Source organism: Ruditapes philippinarum, unplaced genomic scaffold (genome assembly GCF_026571515.1).
Source record: "Ruditapes philippinarum isolate M1 unplaced genomic scaffold, ASM2657151v2 ctg5871_1_1_1_1, whole genome shotgun sequence".
NCBI classification, from domain to species: Eukaryota; Metazoa; Mollusca; class Bivalvia; order Venerida; family Veneridae; genus Ruditapes; species Ruditapes philippinarum.
This window is the reverse complement of record NW_026864041.1, coordinates 41,176-69,118: the sequence shown is the minus strand read 5'-3', so window position 1 is coordinate 69,118 and position 27,943 is coordinate 41,176. Positions and strand designations below refer to the sequence as shown.

The 27,943-nt window shown below is 31.2% G+C and overlaps 1 protein-coding gene across 4 annotated transcripts; it reads right to left on the bottom strand.

The window, feature by feature from the left end:
- Positions 1 to 27,937, bottom strand: LOC132724236 (dual oxidase maturation factor 1-like). 4 transcript variants are annotated; one of them, XM_060709066.1, is made up of 9 exons: positions 27,729 to 27,937; positions 6,715 to 6,877; positions 6,020 to 6,077; positions 5,552 to 5,686; positions 5,072 to 5,131; positions 3,918 to 4,071; positions 3,569 to 3,780; positions 3,011 to 3,198; positions 1 to 1,546 (listed from the first exon to the last, which is right to left on the bottom strand). In XM_060709066.1, the coding sequence occupies exons 1-9, from the start codon at positions 27,785 to 27,787 to the stop codon at positions 1,157 to 1,159; spliced, it is 1,419 nt and encodes a 472-aa protein (XP_060565049.1). In that variant the 5' UTR covers positions 27,788 to 27,937; the 3' UTR covers positions 1 to 1,156. The 4 variants fall into 4 exon arrangements, with proteins under 4 accessions (XP_060565049.1, XP_060565050.1, XP_060565051.1 ...); XM_060709067.1 differs by lacking the exon at positions 27,729 to 27,937 and adding an exon at positions 18,416 to 18,521; XM_060709068.1 differs by lacking the exon at positions 27,729 to 27,937 and adding an exon at positions 16,673 to 16,984.
- Between the last annotated feature and the right edge of the window lie 6 nt (positions 27,938 to 27,943).

Below are 27,943 nucleotides of genomic sequence, written 5' to 3'. Positions count from 1 at the left end.
TACTTTTTTAAAAAATTTATTTGGTAAACAAATTAATATATCATATAAATTAATGTCCTTTAAAGTTACTGAAATGGAGGTATCAGTCATTAAGTGCTTTACATTGTTTTAATATAAAAAAATGAACTAATTCTATGAGAGTACGCAAAGAATACATACATGTATACTTAAAATTACTAATAATACAATCAATCAATGTTCAAGATTCGTCGTAGGAAAGATGCTATTCTAATTCTATATCAAATGAATTGGTTTTGAAAAATCAAAATCTTTGTGCTTTAAATTATGCCTTTGATTTAAAATAACAATGTTTATTCTTACATTAAAATCAATTCAACATTCATATAGGTACACAAAATTATACAAAATAAACATATACTACATTGTATTATGCAACGAACACTCAATAAAACATAAAATTGAAAGACAATGTAGGCATTTAACAAAATGTTTCTCGTATTAATAAAATTGTTTCATAACAAAACATTTCTATAGTTCGACAGAAGCACATAAGTTACAACCAGACGACAGAAAGACAATGTAAAAAGGTCCCAATCATTGCTCACACATTCTTCATAGATATCAGATACCATAATTGTGACATTATTTACTAATGTTCATGCGAAACATCTTTTAGACTATACTATTCTTCTCTTCTTTTTTTTTCGTAAAAATATATTTGTTGTTGCTAAAAGGATCAGGGTTTATCTTAACTGATAATAACACGATTTCTGGCAGTAAACTCTAAGCTTTAAAACCCAACCATACAGTTCTATCTACTCTACAACTAATATTTCACCAAACCTTCATCCGTGGATGTCTTTTGCTTAAAATGAAGATATTTACAAGCAAATATTGTCTAAGTCTATGTGCTACAGATACGCTTTTGTTCAAAACAGCTGTTTATAGTACCATACATGATAACATAATGCTAATTTCAAAAGATACTATTCAGGAATTTCAGTTAATATACCTGTAAATATGACACGTTTGTGTCATATTTTAACGCTTGTTTGCCGACTCAAACTGCCATTTTTTGCACGACAAATACTTCTCTAGCATAATACAAGTTAAACATGGAATTCAAGCAAGTCAGTGGAACTTAGATTGTGCTAATCTTCCCGAATTCTCAATGGTCAATTTGTCAACATAATCATCATCGGTTGTCACTCATAGCGTCCAACTCTTTTATATATGGTTGCCTTTTCCCATTTATTGAGAGACCTTTATGGTTAGGCTCAACGTCAACATATATTCCACTAAGTCTGTCCAAATTCATGTCCGGATCAGTAGTTAAAGGAACATCTGTATTCTGCTGCCCAAATCTTATATCTGTCTCACTTTTTGTCTCGTTCTGATCATCTTCCTCCTTGATGTTGCTGAAAGCACGAGGTCGTATGGAATCAAAAGACTCATTTCTAGTAAATGAGGTATCAAGCACTGGCTCATTGTATATTGGATTGCCTTTGTGCGACCTTTGGCTATCGTACCCATAATTAACATACCAGTTTACAGGTGCTCCTTGTGAAGTGCGCCTCTCGTTGACCTGTAAAATATGTATTTGATTTTAAAGATTTGTCTTCGAAAAAAAAAATTACAACATAACATATTTCTTTCATTTACAAGATTTCAATAACTTGTGCAGATTTCAAATTGTGATGTTTTCAAGCCGGGATTTAAATAAGGTAAAATCGACCATTTACAAAACGAATTATAGTGCTTTTTTTATAAAATAATTCTATTTTATTAAAAATTCAGGGAGGAACAAACTTAATTCATTATTTACAGCAAAGTCACCTAATCGCAGTTTGATTAAATGTACCGAATACGTTGTTTACAAGTTTCAACGTTTCTTATAAGGATCATTTAGCATAAATTTCTTTAAGATCAAAGTAAAGATACGTCAAAGATTATATAACGCTTTCATTTGTATTAATATGGGAATAGATATCAAAGCATTAACGTTAGTAATAAACCAAATGAAACAGCAAATGAAGCAAACATTCTAAAATGATACTTATAGCTGGCGGCCAATGTCCTCTTGCTTTTGAAAAGAATGACAAAAATTTACTTATATTGAAGAACAAATTTTTACACGGAAATTAAATTGACCATGACGAATAAAGAGAAAATCTGAAGTCTTCACAGTTTTTTGCATGTGGCTATAAAAATGTTAATTTTGATTTATTGGTTCAACAGTCTCACCTACAGAACACTATTTAAGCATAAATACTAGAAAATCGGAATTAAATATCCATTTATATCATTCTGTAATTTGCATTTATATCTTTTTTGACAGCTTTATTTCGTATTAAATGGGAAATAATGCTTTTAAGTGTTAAATTTCGACCACCATGTCCCGTATTATGCAGGAGCACAGCTGTGTGGAAAATATCACATACGAATGAGAGATACTGTAAGACATTCATTTTAGTAGGATAACTCGCTTACAATATACAAACATATGATGTAGGTATCCCTTTACAAATCGGGCGAAAATGAAAGAAATTGGAACAGAAAGAAAACAGTTACAGACGTGTAGAGAAACGTCACCAGCTATACAAAGGAGAGGTTTTTAGTACTTCTTACTATTAAAAAATAAATGTTTGTCTAAGATTCAATATGATTTTGTTATTTGAATTTGAGATATTGTTGTTTTTTCCGTGTTGTTCAGAATTCTACATTGAAAATTAAGATATCATATTTGTATGACTCCACCATATATCTTCATATGCTACCTTCTAATACTGATGTTATAATGAATTATATATGAATTTGTTTTCATTTGTTGATGTTGTCGTTGTAATAAACATTTATTAAGCGGCTAGGAAGTACTTTGTTTAAGTTAGTTATACCTTAGTATTTAATAAATTGGTGATAATAAAGAAAAGTACATTTCATGATTTGTCCGCAAGGTGTTAAAATTAATATGTGCAAGGCAATGTGCATATAAATAGAACATACTTTAAGCTACAATATGTAACATTTTAAAAGAATGAAAATAGCATACACATCTGAAAGATGTATCTGGTGTGTTTTGAGAATATGTCTGATCTGTCCCATTTGCCGTAGCTGGTATTTGTTTATATTCTTCGTTCTCATCTAGTGTATTGTCGAGAAGAAAAAACTCTGCTAATTTCTTTGGGACCTTCTGGTCGAGGGTGAACAAAATCAAACCAACGAGTGTAGTCAATATCCCTGAAATATTACAAATATAATTGTCGTGGCTAGTGTCTGCAAATAATCATATATCAAATGGTATAAATAAATAAATGAATAAATAAATAAATAACAATGAAATAAATGAACCAATGTGTGATATGATTTTAAGGATAATGAAAATAAAATAAAATTCAGTCACCAGCAATTCTATTACTACCTACATTAAAATGTTACATATCCAGTTAATAAATGAGATGTACTCGTACATAATTAAGATAAATGATAAATACTAAGACTTGAACCTGAACGAGATAAATCACACAATGTTTTATATACAGAATTACATAAATTATAATCAGGATTGAGTAGTTTATATGAAACACATATTTATTGATTAACCACTTACCGAATACCAGGGTAGACCAAAAACACCAGCCATAGGTGAGCACAAGAGTGCCGTCAGAACATGGCATTCTGATTTCGGACTGTGGACAAAGGTAATCATAAACTACTGCCGCCAGAACCATACAAACACCAGTCAATGTAAAGCACGCTGCACCATACCATATAACACTACACAAAAGAATGTTTCCTGTGACCCAGAAAGCGAATGCAGCCCTGAAGTAAGAAATTATTATTTTTCGTGAAGAACAACATACCCCTATCGCTTCGGAAAAGTGTTTATTATTCGTTACGTATTTGTCAGATTATGCACTGCATTCATTTTAACCTTAATAAGAAAAACAAATACGTACCAAAGTAAAATATTAGCAAAATAACCCGCCATGAAACTAGCACGTCCGAACCTTAGACCTCCAGCATCGATATCAAAATGTTCAATAATAGACAGTAGTGGTTGTGGTAGACCGCGTTCTAGTGCGTTCCATGTTTGTGAAGGAGGGCGAATTACTGTCAAATTAGAAAGTAACTTTCATATAAAAAACAACAAAACAACTACATCAAAAATCAACAAAAAACAACAACAAAAAAAAAACAATAAATTATTAACTGTCCTTTCTGTATTTTTCAAGTAAATTAAAACATCTATGACACCCAGCTGGAAAAGATAATGGATTGAAATAATTTCAAACTTTGTTTTTGGTTATCATTAGCATAATGTACTGGAATCAGCTGTTTGGAGCCGCCAGGCTAGCCTGGATACCCGTACAGTGTGATCAGGCTCTATATTGTCAGCTGACTTACTCTAAATTAACACCTTGATGTATTCCCAAAGTCAATCTAAGAAATTCAGCAGTTTCAGGGTTAATGATTAAATTAGTTTGTTGCCATTAGTTTACACATTGAAGATATTAACTTTTATTCATACAGTAAAATATTTGCTAACTTGTAAATTTTGTTAAGTCATTTCACATATAGATAGATATTAAGGAAATGCTAAGCTGCATGAATAAGTCAGATGTTTACCGTCTTATTTACCAAAGCACACACACACGCATTATTAAATATTAAGTCTTTGTACCAGAAAGTCTTTCGTTTGAAATGTTTAAAAATAAACGGACTGTTTTTATGACTTTATCAACATCCTCGTGTCTTAAAACCTTTACCAAATCTTTTATTTTATTTAAAACCCATTACAAATAGACATTGTTACAACAAAATACTAAGACATCTAATATTTGTATAAAATTGATTTAATAGACCAATCATCTTTTTAACGTCCCAAACACACTTGACAATCACGGTGGGTGCCGTTAAATAGGATCTAAGTGCCCAGATTCAAGGAAAGTTTTACATATTACATTTATATTAAAAACATTTTTCATCTTGACATTGAACATCTGAACATCAGCAATGGTAATTTATCAAACTGTTATTTGTTTTGAGGAAAAACTTTTTGCAGGAAATACTATAACATTAAGATATTTAAAGTTATGAAAAGATCACAAACCTCCAGCTAGTTCAATTTCCTCGTTATAATTAAATGAGTTTTCATCTGTATGAAATTTTCCTAAAATTAAAAAAAAAACATATTGTTTTTATGTTATTTAGCTGGCAAAGAATACAATCGGTATATCGTTCGTCACGATATATTACTTGTTTCAATGAAATAAAACCATTACAATTTTGTTATAATTTCACAGAATTGCGATTTTTGCTATTTTTTAACGTTTTATTTTTTACTCCATAAAACACTTGAAATAGAAGAATCTTACATTCTCTGACATTTCAGATAGGGTTACACCAAACATTCTTAAATCGTATAAAAAGTTTATGTCAAATGACAACTTATAATAATATATATAATGTATTCAACTAGGTAATGAATATTGTTGAGGGTATACTCTTTTAAAACCAGCCATTGGTGTTTCATGGAATATCCAAAGTTTTGATAACAATGAAAGTATTGCAAATATATACATGCAATTACCTTGTAAGGTAAGATTGATAGTTTTGAGTCCTATTCTCACTCCTAAAGAACCCTTAATATGTCCATTACTTCTGTATATGTATGGTGAGTGTACTCCGACCTCTCCTAGTTGCCAACAATATCCGAAAACACTTACTGGAATATGAGTGTATTGACAGTCATTTTATAAACATTGTATATATATATTTATCGTGATAAGAATGTTAATTATTTCATATTCTTTTCCCTCAACATTTTTATGCTTATCGTAAAACGTTTCGAAATGGTGTTCACAATTTTACTGCTTGTATTTGTATATTATTTGATTTACTCTGTTATATGTCCTTGTAACATTTTTTTTTTACTGCTTGTAAATATAAATTGCTTTATTTATATATGTTATTTGCTTCCATGTTTATGACATCTGTCAAACAAAATGAAACATATAAAGTAGTGTGATGAAAGAAAAGAACATGAGCATAACAATACCTAGTATAATACTTCCAACTGCCAAACTGTAAACCAGACGAACCAATGTGTACCATCTCTATTATATACAAAATATAAAATCATTACATGCATGTGTATCATTTCCTGAAAATATCACATATATCATAAAACATGTTCATTCATTAAAAGATTCTCCTTATTTAAGGATTCCCACTTATACAATATTCATATAAGATATATCTATACACACACCTGTAATTTGTTCTATTGTGTTCAGGTAGTTTCTGATGGCATGTATGAATGTATGTATGTGTTGTTTCTTTGTTTTACAATGAAATTAAAGAATAATAAACATATTAAGTGTTTTATCATGACGGTCAATTTTGACGTGAGTAAATGTATTTTGTAATAATCTGTCTTTCTAATATTCTGGCTGTCCCATTTAGGAGGCTACAAGAGCTTAGTAAGAACATGACAAAGAATGATTGCTTCTTCCTCAAACGAGCCATGGTTTACTTGTCTTGATGTGTAGTTGGCTTAATCTTTATAGTATCATAATTCATACTTTGTACAAGTGTTTGATGATCCTTTCATTATCTTTTCGCATACACTGCTTTCTTCCACATTAAAAATGTATTCTGCTGAGTGAATGTTAAATGCACGAAACCATATGATATTACCAAACGATTTGAAGAACAGCATTGAAAATAAAGCCATATAAGACAATAGTTTACCTCTTTTCCTCGTATTCCTGCAGCGGCTATAATAGCTGCTAATGATATCAATATGCATGTATATATTATTGCGGCGAATGGAATATCCCATGTGACAGATGTCCGGTAATCTCCGTAGTTAGAGTAACCAAAATCGCCACGGAAAGCTCGGAACCATGTCATCCTGAAATTTCACAGATTAAAAAAAAAATAGTTTAAGACTTGTCACACAAACATAACTTAAAGTTAAGAATCGTTTTGTCCAGCATAATATCTGACGACGCAAAAATTGAAACTATTTGATTGTTTGGTCAAGTATTTATCGCTTTCTGTCTTTTATAACAAACCATTTCTTTTTGTAGAAAACTGCATAAATCGTGCAATGATGTTTGAATGAAACTTCAAACTTCTTATCTGGGCTTTTTTAACGTGGAAACATATTATCATATTTATGTCTGTAATTTAATTAATTAACATGTCTTAGTCATTTTTCTAATATCTCCAGACTCGATTTTAACATATCAAATAGTATCAACAAAGTCTGTGATCTGATTAAAAAACTGTTGATAAATTTTAATATTCTAATCTTTAATGATACGTGTTTTCATATCAATATTGTGTGATCTAAAACTAAAGAGTAGTGGTATTTTCCCTTAATAATTTACTTCTTATTACCTTTTTGTTAAATGAAATTATTTTGTAAATTTTCTGGAACATCCACATTCTTTATGACACTACTAATGGTCACATTTTTATGGCACTATTTATGATCACATTCTTTCAATTGTAATACTTGATGTTGTAATACTTAGTAATGTCGCTATTTCTTAATACATGTATATATATTTTTGAAAACTTAACATATTCATATGAAATGAATCAAATGAGGCAATTATGTTACATGATGAATGTAGCTACAACATAAATTATAATTAATCTCATAATCAATTAATAAGTTAAAAAGATAAATGAATTAAATGTATTATGAGAATATAATAATGCACATAACATTATGATAATAAGTATGCTTACAAAGAGTTAATTGATTCTGATATATGAATGAACAATGATATATCAGTATTATAGAGATTTATGTATATAAACAAATTACGTACTTTTTATCACATCAAAGGTAAAACATTTACTTGTTTAACTAGTTTACAAGGTTTGTCAAATATTTGCACATATTATAGCTTAGTTTATTGTCATATCAAAAGTGAATAGTGTATATCATGCTTTGGTTGTTGGTCGATGTTAAAATTATATCAGTATGTATACGCTTACTGCATATGCCTATAATCACCGATAAAGGGAAGTTTGTAAAACGAAAACAATGGTGAATATGCCATGTTCGGGAAACTTACAGTACCAATGTTTAACTTCAAGCATAATGTATATATATGGCGACATGTGAAACATTAAAATTCATATTCAAATAAACTTTTATCATACTTTTTGATTTACACAAATAATGCCGGGAAACAAATCTTGCTTAATTACAAACTTGCTTTAAGAACATTAATTTGAATACTTTATTTAAGCTGCAACAATAAGGCAGATGTCTATACTATTATTGTTGTCGTTTACTGTATGCTGTTTGTATTATTGTTATAATTAGGTATATTGATACTGTCATATATTTTGTAGAATATGTTCATTTGTCAGACATGCATCAAATCAAATATAGGCTATCATAGATGATTGTTGATGACGATATTTTCTTTAATGATAGATAAAAACAGAATGTCCTAAGAAATGAAAATAACTCAGATTTACAAGTATGTCACATATACATTTATTCACAAATTTACTTTTACAACCTAAAGTATATTGTGAATGAGTAATGCAGTTTTATATAACTTTATAACACGTCCATACGTAATACACTGTCATAAAACACACAAGTTGTCATACATACGTATGCAACCACAAGTAGCTATTTTAATTTACACTATCGTCGGTTTGTTTTATAATCCATAAAACAAGAACATCGGCTATTTGTATATTTATTGTCAAAGATAAACAGCTTTATTTGGATTTCCTTGACGTTTTATTACTGTATTGAAATGCGTGTCAAAGTTTTAAAACAAATTAAATTGACATTCATACATTAATTTCAGATTTTTAGATGGTTGCGGACGAAATTTAAAATTAAAAGTACAATTTGAATTAGGCAAGACTTATTTCAGGAAAATATTGGTTTTATAATAACAGTAAAGTTTGTTATTCTCATAAAAAGTTTCAATCCTTTGTTCAAATAAAATATTTTGGGACATATATAATGATAATTGTATTTCCATTCTTGTTCATGATACTTACTTAGTCTTATTTCCTGTTGCACCTTCCTCAAATACAAAGCTAGCCGGTGTCGAAATCAGTGGTAATTTCCTCATATTGACTGAATTTTTGTTCAGTTTATATATCTTATTATATTATTGTTTACTATAATGTATTTTGCTTATACAAAAACATTGCCCATAAAAGATTAAAATTATGACGAAAGACGTGCATATTTTCCCCCATGAATCAACAACCGGCTAATATATACTTTAACACAGCATGTCAAACTGTCTATCATATTTACAAACAATAATCTTCTGTTAAACGTATTTCCTCTTTTTATGGCTAACACATACAGTAATTGAATTTTTCGACACACGAAAATATTTCATTTAATCCAATTATCTTTTACATAATAACTTTCTCGAAAACCATCGAAACTTGTACATTACTTATCCTGTGTATTATCATCTAATATATTCAGACTGATTCGTATTCAGCAATATAAGCCGTCATATGTTCAAAAGTCATTACTTAAATCATAATACACGTAAAGTGACAACTATGACATTAACGAACACGAGTTAAACAGAGGAAGAAATTCATGCTAACATCAACCATTCCAGTGCATTCATTCACAACATTGTCCTATAATTACCGTCATGTTATACTCTGTTTGCTGAATGTAACACTTGTTTCCGTTTTGAAAATGTGGACTTACACAAAACCTTATTAACAGTAAAGGATAATATGTGAAGTATAATAGATACGTGCTGTAATAAAGGTAAGTCAGATATTATTACTTCAATACAAGTCAAGTCTTCATCTAAACTAAATGGATCTAATATTTCCTAAAGCTTTTGTTTGTTAAATGAAATTTTATGTTACTTAAGAATCACTATCAATTAATTAAATGCAAGATTCATAATTCCAATTGTCTCATATATACTTGTAGAATATCAATAGTCCGTGTGAAACTAAATGATCGAAGACATTGAAATTGCAATTTCGATGTTAGAAAATGATTAAAAAGGTAGGGTAAATGACATCGCCTTGTAGAAACCCAAAATTACATCAAATTGCATTTCGATGTTAAAAATGATTAAAAAGGTAGGGTAAATGACATCGCCTTGTAGAAACTCCAAATTACATCAAGTGTCTCGCGTTAAAACAAGTTATTTAAATGTAAATGTTGCTTCGTGTTTATTTTTATGTTAAGCATTAAAATAGATTTTCTTAAATTGACACGAAATTGTAATATGATTTTGAATAGTCTTAGTTGAATGATTTCTCGTTTATTTATAGTTTAATCAAGGCTTCAATTAACTCTAGCCGTGTTTATTAAGAACAGGGAGCATAAATCACTTGTAACCACGTCGATAATAAGCTGTCGTTAGGGTGACAGGGACATTAGCAAAGCGTGAGTACATAATTTACTTCTTTCATTCATTCATTCATTCATTCATTCATTCATTCATTCATTCATTCATTCATTCATTCATTCATTCATTCATTCATTCATTCATTCATTCATTCATGCATGCATGCATGTACGCACGCATTCATTTATCTATCTATTTATTTATTTCTTTGTTAATTGTTTCTTATGTATTGGCCAGCGATTTCAGATTTTTCTGAAGGCTCTCAAGGTTCATACCATAATATTTTGATATGTGTGTGGCATATTCTATCCGCGTGTGTATAACATTTAAACAACGTTAAAAATAGATATTTTAAAACATGCGAAAATATCTTACATATCACATACCACGGAAAAAGTATGACGCAACCCCAATGACGTCAATAACGACAGTCAAATTTTCAAGACCTGGCCGGTGGATACCGTCAAGTGCGCATTTATGATTTCATTGAACTGAATCTAATTTCATTTTGTTTTCAGTGCACTATTGGGACGTCGTTTTGCAGAGGTTTTTAAGTTGTCCGTTTTGTATACCATTAAAGTATTTTATTAATGCGATATCACCTCACTTTAAAGTAAGGTTGACATAGAGATTCAAAACACCATGAATAACGAAAAAAATACATGTAATCAAAACAAATAGAAATAAAGATATCTTTTCAGACATTGTCCATTAGTGTGACATTGCTTTATATAGAAATGTTTAGACCAGCAGTTATAATATTGGTTATAAAGATTGTTGACAGGTTATATGGCCCGATATTAACTGCTATTTGTAAATATAACCCGAGCCGCCCGTATTTATAATACAGCACGCATCATTTTTTAGAGAAAAAAGTAAAATTTCTTCATGAATCAACAGTAGCCGTGTATATAAAACCATATTATAGCATAAAATCAGCTATTTTCCAAGAAATATACATCAGCATGTTCATACTAAATGGTTGCAAAAAAATACATCAGTATGTTTATACTAAATGGTTGCAAAAAATATACATCAGTATGTTTATGCTAAATTGTTGCAAAAAAATACATCAGTATGTTTATAGTAAATGATTGCAAAAAATAATCAATATGTTTATACTAAAAGTGACATTATGCCCATTCAAGGGTATGCACAGTGAGTAAACAGGTGAAAGTCAAAATAAGTTTTTATATTGCCATGATTCATTTTAATTTTATTATTTACTTTACATAATCAATATCCTAAACATTTTCCAAAATAAGTTTTTGGTCAAACACCTTTTAAACAGTCAATCTTTTGAAATAAAAAGTCAATTCAGCTCAACTTGAGTATGAAAATTTGAACATAATGTGGCTTAAATGGTTGCAAGAAAAATACATCAGTATGTTTATACTAAATGGTTGCAAGAAAAATACATCAGTATGTTTATACTAAATGGTTGCAAAAATATAAATCAGTATGTTTATACTAAATGGTTGCGAGAAGAAATGTACATCAGCATGTTCATGATAAATGGTTGGGTTGCAAGAAATATATATCAGTGTGTTTATACTGAATGGTTGCAAAAATATACATTTATGTTTTTATACCAAATGGTTGCAAAAATAAATATAAGTGTATTCATACTTCGTTGTAGATAGAATTATACATCAAGTGCTGTGTGTTATACTAGATGGTTGCAAGAAATAAAGATCAGTTTGTTGAAAGTATTTGTTTAGAAGAAATGTTTATCAGTGTGTTACTACTAAAAAGTTACACAAATATCCATCAGTATGTTAATGATTTTTATACTAAATAGTTTCAATAAATATACAATGTACATTTTGCTAAAACTAAATGGTTGCAAGAATTATACCTCAGTTTATATTAAGTCTTTATACTAATTAATAGTTGCTAGAAATATACATCGGCATATGTCAAAATAAATGGCTGCTAGAAATTTGTATCATGATGTTCATACTAAATGGTTGTGATCAGTGTGTGTCATACTAAACGGTTGCTAGGGATAGACATCAGAGTGTTCATACTAAATGAATGCTGCTATAACTATATGTCAGTGTGTTTTTATTAAATGGTTGCTAGAAATTTTGTCAGACTTTTCATACTTAATGGTTGTTAGAAATTTACATACTAAACGGTTGCTATAAATATATATCATGTGTTCAAACAAAATGTTTGCAAGATTTTTATCTTATTTACAAATATTGCAAAGCTTTGTTATTCCATATATTGATCAACATGCATTCTTAAATATTATTAAACAGTGTTGAGGGAAATCAAGTTGGAAATGTTAGAAATAGCCATAAACGAGTAGTCAAATATTTAGCCTGATTCAACAGATTGTAGATTTTAATGACTAAAGACTGACGTTATATAGACAGTATATACGTCTTGCTTGTTATATAGACAGTATATACGTCTTGCTTGTTATATAGACAGTATATACGTCTTGTTTGTTATATAGACAGTATATACGTCTTGCTTGTGTTATATAGACAGTATATACGTCTTGCTTGTGTTATATAGACAGTATATACGTCTTGCTTGTTATATAGACAGTATATACGTCTTGCTTGTTATATAGACAGTATATACGTCTTGCTTGTTATATAGACAGTATATACGTCTTGTTTGTTATATAGACAGTATATACGTCTTGCTTGTTATATAGACAGTATATACGTCTTGCTTGTTATATAGACAGTATATACGTCTTGCTTGTTATATAGACAGTATATACGTCTTGCTTGTTATATAGACAGTATATACGTCTTGCTTGTTATATAGACAGTATATACGTCTTGCTTGGGTATTGACGTTATATAGACAGTATATACGTCTTGCTTGGGTATTGAATCAAAGTGTTACGGTGTGTGAAAATGATTTTTTAATTTATGTATAGCATATGCATTTAACTATGTTACGAAAATAGATGTAAAGTGAAAATTTATATAAGAAAAACTGAAAGGGGTCCACTAACGCTTTTATTTTTACGCTTAAGTTATACCCAAATATTAACTTAAACAGAGTATCTTAAGAATTCTAAGTTCTGTAATTCTGTCATAATATTTCAGTTGTCCAAAAATGGTGTCTAGACAACAGCATTGACGTCCTTTGATTGGAAAATTGTTTGTAGATACTTAGGTCTGATATTGAAGTGTCGCAAACGCCCAAAATCGTGAAATTAACCTGTCGAGGTGCAATTTGTTGCATTTTTTTATATATAAACATTCTTATCTGTATGTGCAGGAATACAATTAAATGTTGTTTTTTTTTTTACTTTGTGGCGACTCACCCCATTACTTCACTAACCTCTAGCGATAAAGAACGATATATACCTCAATGTAAAAGATAAAAGACGCACTTTAGTGAACTGTTCTTCAATAGAACTGACTGCGGATTACTTCTAATTAGTGAGTAAACAAATAATCAAAATTGTGTCAGTTGAGTACAAAGATTTCCGTTTGTCTTATTCCGCCCTGTAGAACAATTGCACTTATACCTCGTCATTAAATATAATGGACAAATAAAGGTACAGATAATTTACTAAAAGCATCTTTCATCACGTCTAAATAGCTAGGTAACTAGCACAAATAATTACAGGTCGCCACAATAATTAGACAATATGTACTTAGAAAAAAGTGCAGTTGTGTAAGTAAAGTAAAGGGGGAAAGGGTCGTGACCTTAAGGAAAGTGTCTGAATTCTTAACCTTCCGATTTTGATTGTTTACTTTCTTGTTTTTTTGTCTTTCATAACATAAATTCATTTTTCCCATTTGCTCTACGAGCCCCATGCAATACAAGATTTTATTACACGTGGCGATTTTGCGAATCCATTAAAATGGTATTGCACTGCCGTGCATATGTTTTGACGTGACACTTTTGCGTTATTTAAACATAGCGTCAAGACGCGCTAAATGTTAGCGTTTTACTACGGTATATGCACGTCAAAGACTAGAAATGTGTCCATAGGACACGGATGCCCCCACATGCCACTGTTCTGTCAATCTTATGACTCTAGGTCAAATATTTTTTGGACTACATGTGCCACAAGTTGAAAACTAAATATCAACAAAGTGCCATAATTCTGTTAAATTTTGTCACAGCAAAAAATCCTTCCTTTACTACGATCTACACATTAAGGTTGTTAATCCCTGGAAGTTAAAGCAAATCTGCCATCCGGTTTAAGAGGAGTTGCGTTCACAAAATTTCTACAAAGTATAAAGTGAAAAAATCAACAAAGGGCCATAATTCTGTAAAATTTGGTCGCAGCGAAAATTCCTTCCTTTACTACCATCTACACATTAAGGTTGTTCATCCCTGTAAGTTTAAGCAAAATCTGCCATCCGGTTTAAGAGGAGTTGCGTTCACAAAATTTCTACAGTAATAGAGTGAAAAAATCAACAAAGGGCCATAATTCTGTTAAATATGGTCGCAGCAAAAATTCCTTCCTTTACTACCATCTACACATTAAGGTTGTTCATCCCTGGAAGTTTAAGCAAAATCCAACATCCGGTTTATAAAGAGTTGCATTCACAAAATTTCTACATAGTATATAGTGAAAAAATCAACAAAGGGCCATAATTCTGTAAAATTTGGTCGCAGCGAAAATTCCTTCCTTTACTACCATCTACACATTAAGGTTGTTTATCCCTGTAAGTTTAAGCAAAATCTGCCATCCGGTTTAAGAGGAGTTGCGTTCACAAAATTTCTACATAGTATCTAGTGAAAAAATCAACAAAGGGCCATAATTCTGTTAAATTTGGTCGCAGCGAAAATTCCTTCCTTTACTACCATCTACACATTAAGGTTGTTCATCCCTGTAAGTTTAAGCAAAATCTGCCATCCGGTTTAAGAGGAGTTGCGTTCACAAGATTTCGGGACGTACGGACGGACGGACTGACGGAATGACGGACGGACTGACGGACGGACGGACAAGTGCAACGCTATATGCTCCCACATTGTGGGGGCATAAAAACTACAAACGGTCTTTATTTTTGGTATGTGATAAATAGAATATTAAATTCGTGTAAGTTCATTACTGAATTCATTGAACTCGTTGAATAAAATAATATCATGCTCGCCAGAGGCTCGCATAATATAATTTCATTCAACTCGTTCAATAAACTCAGTATTGAACTTACACTTATTCAATATCCTCTATTTATCACACACCCGTGCCGATTTTGCGACTCCGTAAATATGGTATTGCACGACCGTGCATATATTTTGACGTGACGTCATTTGCCTTACACGACGCGTTTTTTAGTTTTTTAGTATTCCGGTATATACCGGACAAGGCGCTTGAATGATAAAATGATAAAATCTTGCCTTTATATCCAACAGAATGAACTTTAATAGGTCTAATTCATCTTTTCACACCGATTTAGGTATGATAATGAATGAAAAATGTAAAAATCGGTGAAAAAAACGATTTTTGTGTATTTTGTGATCATGATTCCAATCCTGTATTGAGTTAAATCCCTAATTGTTAGCGTTATACTATAGGCGCGTCAATGAAAAATGACGTTTTTTCACTTTAAACAGTCTTTACTTTTGGTATGTGATAAACAGAATATTAAATTCGTGTAAGTTCATTACTGAATTTATTGAACTCGTTGAATAAAATAATATGATGCTCGTCAGAGGCTCGCGTAAGTTCATTACTGAATTTATTGAACTCGTTGAATAAAATAATATGATGCTCGTCAGAGGCTCGCATAATATAAATTTATTCAACTCGTTCAATAGATTCAGTATTGAACTTACACTCATTCAATATCCTCTATATGTTTCCCCTTGGTAAAGAAAAAAACGAACTCATATCTGGGTGTAAATGTACTTTTGATAAAAAGCCAAAATTACTATCAATTAAAATTGAAGGCTATATTTGTTATAATTATGTATGAAAAGAGGGCCTTTAAATAAACTATTTAAACCGAGGAACGATTAGTTATGATTTAATTATAAATCAACGCTTGGTACTACCGAATAATTTGCATAACAACATTCAATGCTCATACATACCTTATCCTCAAATATTTGTATCTTTTCATTTTTGTTGAAAGTGTAAAAATATGCAGAATGTATCATTTTCTTCATTAAATTACTCTTGCCTTTGATGAGAACTAGTGATATTTTCTCCCAACACCATTCAATTAATATCCTAAACTGTTAAAATATTCAAATAAATAACTGAAAGAAAAATATACTATAAATTGAAAAAAATATATATTTACTATATGAGAAGTTATAAATCATACAAATATACAAGTTATTAACATTGTTCAAAAATATTAACAAGTTAAACTTACTTTATTACTCTTTGCCAAAGAGTTTAAAATTCTCCAAACTTTAAAAACCTTCGTAATTTTCAAACGAACTGAAATCTGTGTGAATGATGTTTTAAGCGATCGGCGATTAAAGAAATAAATAATTATATAAATATATCCTATGTTGTATAATCCGTAATACGCATGCGCACTGTCATGAAAATCAGCTTTTTGGTAACTTTTTCTTTTATAAGTGCAATGTTCCCTCTGTCAACAACACAGATTTACAGATATTGACTTAGATAACGATTAATGCAGGCTTCTTTCAAAATATCGATTTCAAGATTGATTAGATACATTCCTCGATATCACAAGTAAGTTGTAATAAATACGTAAAATTTATCAAATTTTGATAATCCATCCAACAACTTTTGATGCCTTTTACACAGTGGAAACTGTTTACTTAACAACTTGTAGTATCTTAGAGATGGTGACATCTTGAACTATTTATATTCTAGGAGTTACAACAATATTTTGATAGTTTTCACAATATTGAATGTTTCATCATATGAAAGGTTAATACTGAAGGTATGTACATTTGTTTTGTTTCTCTGAAAATATTTTATTTCATAAATTATTTTATCAACTTGTAAAATTGGAAGCTTTTTTGGTCAGATGCTTTAAAAACAATGTGAGTTTTTCAAAATAATGAAAGAGCTGTACGACAAGAGATATTAAATGGTGCGTTGCGTATAATAATAATGATGATGATTGAATCAAACAATATAAAAACAATTTCATCATGTTCCAAAATGAATCATAAAATTCATATAAGTTAATAATTGTGAAAATAATTGGTATATTTCAGTTTAATGTAAAATTTTATCGGATCGTCGTAAAATTTGTAATTATTCAAATAAATAATTTAATTAAGTAAGTCTAATAAAAAAATTATAATAACTGGGAACTTTAATAGAAAAAAAAATGATAAGTGGTAACTTTAATAGAAAAACTATAATAACTGGTAACTTTAATAGAAAAACTATAATAACTGGTAACTTTAATAGAAAAATTATGATAACTGGGAACTTTAATAGAAAAAAATATGATAAGTGGTAACTTTAATAGGAAAATTATGATAACTGGGAACTTTAATAGAACAAAATATAATAACTGGGAACTTTAATAGAAAAAAATATGATAAGTGGTAACTTTAATAGGAAAATTATGATAACTGGGAACTTTAATAGAAAAAAATATAATAACTGGTAACTTTAAGAGTAAATCTATGATAACTGGTAACTTTAAGAGTAAATCTATGATAACTGGTAACTTTAAGAGTAAATCTATGATAACTGGTAACTTTAAGAGTAAATCTATGATAACTGGTAACTTTAATAAAAAAAAACTAAAATAACAGGTAACTTTTATAATAAAAAAACTATAATAATTGGGGACTTTTATAGAAAACTATGATAACTGGTAACTTTAATAGATAAACTTGCAAGTCAGTATAAATTTTATTCGAGACACAGCTAAACTGAAGGAGGAAACGCAGCAAAGCTGTGAACGTAATCACTTTATGTTTACCGATTTTTTGTAAACTTTCAAAAGCAAAACTAAAATGTCAAAGAATACAATAAAAACCCCGAATGTTTATAAATGTGTGTTATTAACACTTCCTGAGGTACAAAATTTTAAAGAGTACAACAAAACAAACATAAAGTTTAACACTCTTATCAAAATAGTTAATTTTATCCATTTTCAATCTCTTAATAAAGTTACCTGTAAGTTTTCCCTGCCGAAATCTATTTTTCAATAACATGACCCACCAAAAGATTCGATATTTAAAACATATAACAACCGGTATAAACTGACCTCAAAGTGGTGACTAGTGATTTGTTTAGACAGATACAGGATATAGATCCAAGATGAAATTCACTTTTAGAAATCAACACACCTTGTAACAGGATAATATTGAAATTAATTGGTTACATGATTACATCATGGCTGCGCCGCTGTTTTTTTTGTATAAAATCTTTTTTTGGATCCGGACTCAAATTATATGATTATTTAAAGTATATGTGTAGTTTGTGAGTATATCTGCAGTTAACTTTACAGTAGTTCATGAATATACACGTATGTTATGAGTACATACGTGTATATTATAAGTTATAAAGATCGTTGACAGGTTATATGGCCCTATATAAACGGCTATTTGTAAATATAACCAGAGCCGTTAGGCGAGGGTTATATTGCAAACAGCCGTTTATATACGGCCATATAACCTGTCAACAATCTTTATAACGAATTTATAATACAGCAAACTTCATTTTTCGACAAAAAAGTAAGATTTCGCAGCCGTGTATATAAAACTATATAAACGTCACGATTATCCAATGAAAATTGACGTTACAAACGTGCAGTATTATAAAAATATATGTATATTTGAGTATGCCTGACGTGAAAGAGTATATATCAGTTTCGTAGTATATCTGAACTTTTTTTACTGTAGTTTATGAGTTTTCTTTTAGTTCACTGCAATCTATATATGTATGTTATGAGTCTATCTTTGTCTATGAGTATATGTGTTTTTACATGTAGATTAAAAGAAATGTAAAAAGAGTTTGTAGTTAACCCAGGTTTCTAAGTTTAACTGAAAATATGGGCACATGTGTAGTTTATAAGGATGTGTAGTTTGTGAGTATATTACATATGTAGTTTATGAGTGTATCCGTAGTTTGTAAGTATTTTTGTAGTTCATAAGCTTAAATGTAGATTATAAGTATAGATGTAGTTTATGAGTGTATCTGTAGTACAGTGGTATTTCTGAACGTTTACGAATATAAGTATTTAAATACTACATATTTGCTCTTTATTTTTATGTAGTTTATGAGTATAATATATATGTTATTTATGATTTTATCGTGTAGTTTATAGGTGTATTTGTAATTGTAGTTTTGATTACTTTTATGATTGATTATTGTATAATTAACGTTTACAGTTTATGATATTTTACTTGTAATGATATACCAGAAGCATCAATTCATTAAACAAAAAAAATATATAAACTTACAAACGAGCGCAAATTGCACGCGTCGTCCTTTTATAATATGATGTATGACACGTTTAAATGTTCTTGCTTTTGGCACGTCTAAAATGATTAACCTTTGTTCTGCAATTTTTTTTATCTTATTTAAATCATTTATACTGTCGCATGTTTTTTTATTGTAGTTAAACACACACAAAAAATTGTTTTAAGACGGGATTTTATCCCGTGATTTTCATTTTTTTCTCTGTTTTCCTCATATCTGAATTGCGAGTCATAATGTAAATCAATGTAATATTTTTGGTAAAGAAGTATTTTATTTATTGTTTAATATGTTTCGTTTTATGTTGGATGACGCGTAATGTTTTCACTTTGATTTGTATAATGACTACGTGCAGTAAATCATGATGACAGATTCTCGTCGTTTACAACTCAGTTATTTCACCAGATACCCTTATATCTGCCTTCAAGTTCGAATCTGCTTCAAGTCAATATAAGTGCAGAGACGACAATGAAAACCTATTATTTGAAAATGCTGAGTCACGTGATTGACGGGAAGATTTACAATTTGTATTGAGTTAGTTTTCGCCAGCTCTTATCTGCATCAATTAATAAGGTAAATTAAGTAGGAAAAGCAGCTGACTGAACACGTTAACAATGTTTGATGAGATATTTCAAGTTATGCTTAAAAGGTATCGTCCGAAAATCTTCTCACATATCAGTCTCAAATTTTCCTTGTACTATTCATAAAAAGACATTTAAAGCAGCATGCAATTGTGTTTAAAGGTAAAATGAATATTGTGAAGTTAACAAAGAGATAATAGTTTGCGCATCGCAAACGGCATTCACAACCCGAGTAAATTACCAGAGGAAAATAGCCCTTGTTGCGTTAGTCACGCAGTAGAAATATGGTGATATGTACTGTAAAATCGGTCTTTAATCGCTTATAACATGTAAATAATTACTTGAATTTTGAATATTTTCACTTTTTAAAAATTAATATTTTGCTCAAGTTTGATGATCTTGAAATATTTTGACACATATGTTGGCTTGCAGCTTTAAATAGAAAAAACAACACGAAAATACTTATTGTATGTAATGCTAAAGCCGAAGTCGATATTACAGAGGTGACGCATTAACGGTTCAGGTGTGCGTGCTTGCGTGCGTGCGCGCGTGCGTGTTTGTGTGTGTGTGTGTGTTGTTGTTGATTTTGTATTTTATTCAAATAAAGTAAGGGTTTCAGACGTGCTTGACTTGAACGCTTTTAAATTGTGCATTTTAGAAATATACAAACCTTAATATTTATGAGACTAGAGCATAGCTCCTCGTCCACAAAAATGATTACAGTAGATATAATAGACCCTTCTTAATATAACCTCATACATATTCATAAATATCTCAGAACGAGGCTAACAGGGCAAGCTTTGGTAGACATTTATTTACGTGAACACTTAAAATCGCTTTTATAGAAGAGATTGATCGGATGTTCACTGAATCCCACGGTACAGTATTTGCTGGAGTATTTGTCCAATCATTGTCAAATTGTAGATTGCCTCAATGTCATCAGAACGTTTTCATTAAATTTATTTATTTTAAACTTGCTTAATATCAAAAACAATTCATTTGCGGTTACTGTTGTTGTTGTTTCTCTTTTTGGCTGATGTGTGCTCGGAGAGGCGGGGAAACTTTGAATAGCAAAATGTATTTAGAAATAAATTTCGAAAAACAATTTTAGCATTTGAATCTTACGAATTTGTTTGCCAATGAACCTACCTAGGCAGCGCTTTTGCTGACTAAATATAATTATGTTAATTGCTTTAGTCTCGTAAGAAAAGAAAATAATTGTCGGGTTCAAAGGTACAAAAGAAATAAAGCATGCAATAAACAACGTCAAATGAATACGATAATTTGTCAATCTGGAAAGAAGTGTTTGACTTTACTTGAACCGCTATAAGAATTTAAATATGTTGCAATTTATTTTGAGTAAATTTATAAGTCCGTAGTCCCATTAATTTTAGTGTCTCGCATCGTTAACCTCATTTTTAATATTCTCTAAAATTAGAAGCTTTATCTCACAAATACCAAAATAAAAAAAAACGATATAAAAAGAAAAAAAGGATACAGTATATTAACGTGTTATATATATCTGATTTAGAGTAAGACCAATGGATATTTGATATACTTAAAATACTTTAAAACTTTTAAGGGATGAAAGGTTGATAATTAGATTGACATGTACCTAGCAACACGATCTCTGTTTACCTTACATTGATCAGATGATTATACATTATACATTAACCATCAACGTACAAATCATACTAAATTGTTTTCAAAACTTTAATTAAAGTTATGATAAATTAATGTTGAACAAGATGGTACGAACAATGTGCCCTCTAGTGCTATAACATAAAATGTATGTCAGTGGAGTAACATACCATCTATCATGTCATCGGCACCTGTCTCTACTCGTCAAAGTTCAATTTTTTTTCCTTCTAAGCGAACCGAATCCTGAGCTCATAGCTCAATTTTCATAACAACCGTTGCTTGTTATACAACACCATGTGATAATGCAAGAACTTGTGTATCTATAATGCCAGAGCTTGTGGGTCTATAATGCCAGAAAATGCGTACATGTATCTATATTGCCAGAACTGGTGTATCCATAATGCCAGAACATGTGTATCTATAATGCCAGAACATGTGTATCTATAATGCCAGAACATGTGTATCTATAATGCCAGAACTTGTGTGTCTATATTGCCAGAACTTGTGTGTCTATAATGCCAGAATTTGTATATCTACAATGCCATAACTAGCAGACCTTATGTATCTATAATGCCAGAACATGTGTATCTATAATGCCAGAACTTATGTATCTATAATGCCAGAATTCGTGTATCTATAATGCCAGAACTTGTGTATCTATAATGTCAGAACATGTGTATCTATAATGCCAGAACTTGTGTATCTATAATGCCAGAACTTGTGTATCCATAATGCCAGAACTTGTGTATCTATTATGCCAGAACTTGTGTATCTATAATGTCAGAACTTGTGTATCTATAATGTCAGAACTTGTGTATCTATAATGCCAGAATTCGCGTATCTATAATGTCAGAACTTGTGTATCCATAATGCCAGAACATGTGTAACTATAATGCCAGAACATGTGTATCTATAATGCCAGAATTCGTGTATCTATAATGCCAGAACATGTGTATCCATAATGCCAGAACATGTGTATCCATAATGCCAGAACATGTGTATCTATATTGTCAGAACATGTGTATCCATAATGCCAGAACATGTGTATCCATAATGCCAGAACATGTGTATCTATAATGCCAGAACATGTGTATCCATAATGCCAGAACATGTGTATCCATAATGCCAGAACATGTGTATCTATAATGCCAGAACATGTGTATCTATATTGTCAGAACATGTGTATCCATAATGCCAGAACATGTGTATCCATAATGCCAGAACATGTGTATCTATATTGTCAGAACATGTGTATCCATAATGCCAGAACATGTGTATCTATAATGCCAAGAGCATGTGTATCTATAATGCCAGAACATGTGTATCTATATTGTCAGAACATGTGTATCCATAATGCCAGAACATGTGTATCCATAATGCCAGAACATGTGTATCTATATTGTCAGAACATGTGTATCCATAATGCCAGAACATGTGTATCCATAATGCCAGAACATGTGTATCTATAATGCCAGAGCATGTGTATCCATAATGCCAGAGCTTGTGTATCTATAATGCCAGAACATGTGTATCCATAATGCCAGAGCATGTGTATCCATAATGTCAGAACATGTGTATCCATAATGCCAGAATTCGTGTATCTATAATGCCAGAACATGTGTATCTATAATGCCAGAATTCGTGTATCCATAATGCCAGAGCATGTGTATCTATAATGCCAAGAATTCGTGTATCTATAATGTCAGAACATGTGTATCCATAATGCCAGAACATGTGTATCCATAATGTCAGATCATGTGTATCCATAATGTCAGAACATGTGTATCTATAATGCCAGAATTCGTGTATCTATAATGTCAGAACATGTGTATCTATAATGCCAGAATTCGTGTATCTATAATGCCAGAGCATGTGTATCCATAATGCCAGAGCATGTGTATCCATAATGCCAGAGCTTGTGTATCTATAATGCCAGAACTTGTGGGTCTATAATGTATCTATAATGTCAGAGCATGTGTATCTATAATGTCAGAACATGTGTATCCATAATGCCAGAGCATGTGTATCTATAATGCCAGAGCATGTGTATCCATAATGTCAGAACATGTGTATCTATAATGCCAGAGCATGTGTATCTATAATGCCAGAGCATGTGTATCTATAATGCCAGAGCTTGTGTATCTATAATGCCAGAGCTTGTGTATCTAAATTGCCAGAACTTGTGTATCTATAATGTCAGAACTTGTGTGTCTATAATGTATCTATAATGCCAGAGCTTGTGTATCTATAATGCCAGAGCTTGTGTATCTATAATGCCAGAGCTTGTGTATCTATAATGTCAGAACTTGTGTGTCTATAATGCCAGAACTTGTGTATCTATATTGCCAGAACATGTGTATCTATAATGCCAGAACTTGTGTATCTATAATGCCAGAACATATGTATCCATAATGCCAGAGCTTGTGTATCTATTATGCCAGAACATGTGTGTCTATAATGCCAGAACATGTGTATCCATAATGCCAGAACTTGTGTATCTATAATGCCAGAACATGTGTATCTATAATGCCAGAACTTGTGTATCTATAATGCCAGAACTTGTGTATCTATAATGTCAGAACTTGTGTGTCTATAATGCCAGAACATGTGTATCCATAATGTATCCATAATGCCAGAACTTGTGTATCTATAATGTCAGAACTTGTGTGTCTATAATGCCAGAACTTGTGGGTCTATAATGCCAGAACATGTGTATCTATAATGCCAGAACGTGTGTATCTATAATGCCAGAACTTGTGTATCTATTATGCCAGAACATGTTTACTATAATGCCAGAACTTGTGTATCTATAATGCCAGAACGTGTGTGTTTTTTATGCCAGAACATGTGTAGCCATAATGCCAGAACATGTGTATCTATAATGCAAGAACTTGTGTTTTTATAATGCCAGAACTTGTGTATCTATTATGCCAGAACTTGTGTATCTATAATGCCAGAACGTGTGTGTTTTTTATGCCAGAACATGTGTAGCAATAATGCCAGAACATGTGTATCTATAATGTCAGAACTTGTGTATCTATAATGCCAGAACTTGTGGGTCTATAATGTATCCATAATGCCAGAACTTGTGTATCTATAATGCCAGAACGTGTGTATCTATAATGCCAGAACATGTGTATCTATAATGCCAGAACATGTTTACTATAATGCCAGAACTTGTGTATCTATTATGCCAGAACTTGTGTATCTATAATGCCAGAACGTGTGTGTTTTTTATGCCAGAACATGTGTAGCCATAATGCCAGAACATGTGTATCTATAATGTCAGAACTTGTGTCTATAATGCCAGAACTTGTGGGTCTATAATGTATCCATAATGCCAGAACTTGTGTATCTATAATGCCAGAACATGTTTACTATAATGCCAGAACATGTGTATCTATAATGCCAGAACTTGTGTATCTATTATGCCAGAACTTGTGTATCTATAATGCCAGAACGTGTGTTTTTTATGCCAGAACATGTGTAGCCATAATGCCAGAACATGTGTATCTATAATGTCAGAACTTGTGTGTCCATAATGCCAGAACTTGTGGGTCTATAATGTATCCATAATGCCAGAACTTGTGTATCCATAATGCCAGAACATGTTTACTATAATGCCAGAACATGTTTACTATAATGCCAGAACATGTGTATCTATAATGCCAGAACATGTGTATCTATAATGTCAGAACTTGTGTGTCTATAATGCCAGAACTTGTGGGTCTATAATGTATCCATAATGCCAGAACATGTTTACTATTATGCCAGAACATGTGTATCTATAATGCCAGAACTTGTGTATCTATAATGCCAGAACATGTTTACTATAATGCCAGAACTTGTGTATCTATAATGTCAGAACTTGTGTGTTTTTTATGCCAGAACATGTGTAGCCATAATGCCAGAACATGTTTACTATAATGCCAGAACTTGTGTATCTATAATGCCAGAACATGTGTATCTATAATGCCAGAACTTGTGTATCTATTATGCCAGAACATGTTTACTATAATGCCAGAACTTGTGTATCTATAATGCCAGAACATGTGTATCTATAATGCCAGAACTTGTGTATCTATTATGCCAGAACATGTTTACTATAATGCCAGAACTTGTGTATCTATAATGTCAGAACTTGTGTGTTTTTTATGCCAGAACATGTGTAGCCATAATGCCAGAACATGTTTACTATAATGCCAGAACATGTGTATCTATAATGCCAGAACTTGTGTATCTATAATGCCAGAACTTGTGTATCTATTATGCCAGAACATGTTTACTATTATGCCAGAACATTATGCCAGAACGTGTGTGTTTTTTATGCCAGAACATGTGTAGCCATAATGCCAGAACGTGTGTATCTATAATGCCAGAACATGTGTATCTTATATTCAAGAATATATTTTTAATGCCAGAATTGGTGTAAATAGAATGTGTGTTTATATAATGCCAGAATGAGTGTATTTATAATGCTTGAACTAGTATATGTATAATGCCAAAACAATAATATCTATAATGCTTAAACTAGTTTTTCTATAATGTCAGACCTTTTGTATCTATAATGTCAGAAAGTGTATATTAATAATGCCAGAATGAGTGTATCAATAATGCCAGAGCATATGATTCTTTAATGCCAGTCCTTTTGTATCTGTAATGCATAAGTATACCACAATGCAAAGTTATTCAATAAAGATGATAGATTTGTATTTATGTAACAAGTTTACAAATGTTTACGTGTTGGTATTCACCAAACATATTTACAGTTTTGCTTACTTTTACTTACGATTTGTATATAAGTGTCTCTGTGTAGACAATGTGCATGTAACCACTTTAAGATGACCGATACTTAGCTTATGCTATGTTCTCACCGCCGATCAGATCTACTCGATCGTCTCGATCACATTAATTCCCCGATGAAGCCCGACCAAGCTGGATTAAATGCACATTCACGACTCCTACACGATCTCCTCAAGTCGACCCTACACGATGTTTTACGACTTCTTCTCGACGACAACCCGACCAACATCCCGACTTCTTCTCCATCACCCAGACCTATACGCGAGTCATACATGATCTCAACTAGACTAAGTGGACCTCTGCTCGATCGTTGCCAGATTTCCACTCGACCTGATCGGATAATGCTCGAGTAGAAGTCGAGATGATCGTGTACAGAACGGGGAAGAGATGTATACCCGACCAAACTAGATTTTTTCTCGATCAACTAGATCTTCTACTCGATCACTATATGATCGCTTCTCGACCGCTTATCTACTCGATCGCTACTCGAATTTTTTTGACATGTTAAAAAAATTAGGGTAGGAAGCCCGAGCCATGCCGACCAAGGTAGACCGCTCCGACCACCCCCGATCACGCATGCAGACCGAGCTAGACCGGTACCCGATCCCTTGATCGTGCTTGATCGAGTAGATCTGATCGGCGGTGAGAACACAGCAATAGGCATGATTTTTTTTCTTGTCATTGCACGTCAAGTTTGATATAGTGACCCGGTTATGTTGACTCTGAATCGCTTCTCATTTTTATAACAAAATTTTGTAGCGTTTATTAATGGTGATTTTTAAAACATATACAGTATATATAAAAATATTTTATGTGGGTTTTTCTTATTATTAGTTTTCCATCACCCGTAAATTCGTAAAGTATAATAATAATAATCACATATAGCTCGGTTGAAATTCTTTAAAGTCATTTGCTATAATGCAGTATAAAGATAAGAAAATATATCAATATAATTTATTTAAAACAAACAAAAATTCTCACCTTGTCGAATAGCCATCAGTTACATTTTGAGACAATGTAGAGATAATAACTTGAGCCATGCTTCACACAGAAATTGATTCTTCTTACTCTACGAAATCCACAATTTTATCCAGTCTATTGGTTTTAAAGTTTTATTCCAATTTTAAATTTATATAATGAAAAGGTTCGCTAAGTGCTGGTGACGACTCTCTTACCAGATTGTCATTGATTATGTC